Source organism: Cryptomeria japonica, chromosome 7 (assembly GCF_030272615.1).
Source record: "Cryptomeria japonica chromosome 7, Sugi_1.0, whole genome shotgun sequence".
NCBI classification, from domain to species: Eukaryota; Viridiplantae; Streptophyta; class Pinopsida; order Cupressales; family Cupressaceae; genus Cryptomeria; species Cryptomeria japonica.
Window position 1 is genome coordinate 125030810 of NC_081411.1, and position 1107 is coordinate 125031916.

Consider the following 1107-nt stretch of genomic DNA (forward strand, 5'->3'; position numbering starts at 1 on the left):
CCTTGCACTAAAGGGATAATGAAAGAGGGACAGCACCATGCCTCACGACGTTCCAGCGCAACTTAAAGCTACTAATAAGGACTGAAATTGAATGTTGATTGTCACATTCATATAATTTATTATACGAATATCAAGCAGTGCGCGAAGCCAAGTTGTAAAATCAACAGAAAAATTTATTTCCCCACTAAAATCACCAAGTATAAAACCGAAGATGCCCCGGGAAAGACGAAGACACGAAATGCGGAGACGAAGTGAAAGAAGAGTCGATCTACTAACGCGGCAAAGCCTAGATCTAACGTGGCGAATTCTACAACAATCCCTTGAAATATCCCAAATAATAAGAGAGCGAGAGATGATTTTAAGAGAAGGAAGAGGAGAAGAATCCATTCACAGTTCAAGGAGGACAATTCCTAGTGATGATATAAGAGTGAGAGCCTTTGAAGGCATTCATCAAGAAATACACAGAATGAGAACACTGGCAAGGGAGAGAAGAAGACGTCGAAACAGAGATGAAAGAACCCGACTTACTGAAGAGATGAGGAGGGAGGCGAGAGAGTTGATGGATGCCTTTGACACTGTTAAAGTATCTGTTGTTCATATTAATGAAGTTCCTGTCTGTGTGATTTGTCTTACTGAATATAATGTGGGAGAAAATGCCTCCCAAATGCCATGTCACGAGAATCATATTTTCCACCCGGACTGTCTTCTGCAATGGTTAGAAAGGAAGAAAAACTGCCCACTATGTAAAACGCTTGTGTCTTATCCATATCACCAACCGTTTTCAGTGCCACCTTGATGTATTGGTCTGTAGATTTGCATATAAGGATTCAACTGGCTACAGTATATTTACTTCTTACAGTTACAAATGTTGTAAACGTTGTTTAACACTTGTTTGTCTGCAAAATATTTGATGCATGACATGTTAGTCCTGCAAAATATTTTTAATGTGTCTAAAACTATTATAAAATTAATGTTAAATATTAATACATTGAAAAAAGATTCACATCAAATAATTAATGTTTGGGTGTTATTTATGAGATCCAATGATTGCATTAGATCCTACAATGTGTTGAATTTCACAAGTATATATTTACAACAAGTAGTAAT

At 37.0% G+C, this 1107-nt stretch overlaps 1 protein-coding gene across 1 annotated transcript; it reads left to right on the forward strand.

The window, feature by feature from the left end:
• Nucleotides 1-211: 211 nt before the first annotated feature.
• LOC131056659 (E3 ubiquitin-protein ligase MBR1-like) lies at nt 212-796 on the forward strand. Its single transcript, XM_057990948.1, has one exon. It carries the CDS (start codon nt 212-214, stop codon nt 794-796), a length of 585 nt encoding a protein of 194 aa, XP_057846931.1.
• Nucleotides 797-1107: the final 311 nt, after the last annotated feature.

What these genes read in the sequence shown, in the direction of transcription:
- LOC131056659 (XM_057990948.1), top strand. Translation starts at nt 212, where the DNA reads ATGCCCCGGGAAAGACGAAGACACGAAATGCGGAGACGAAGTGAAAGA.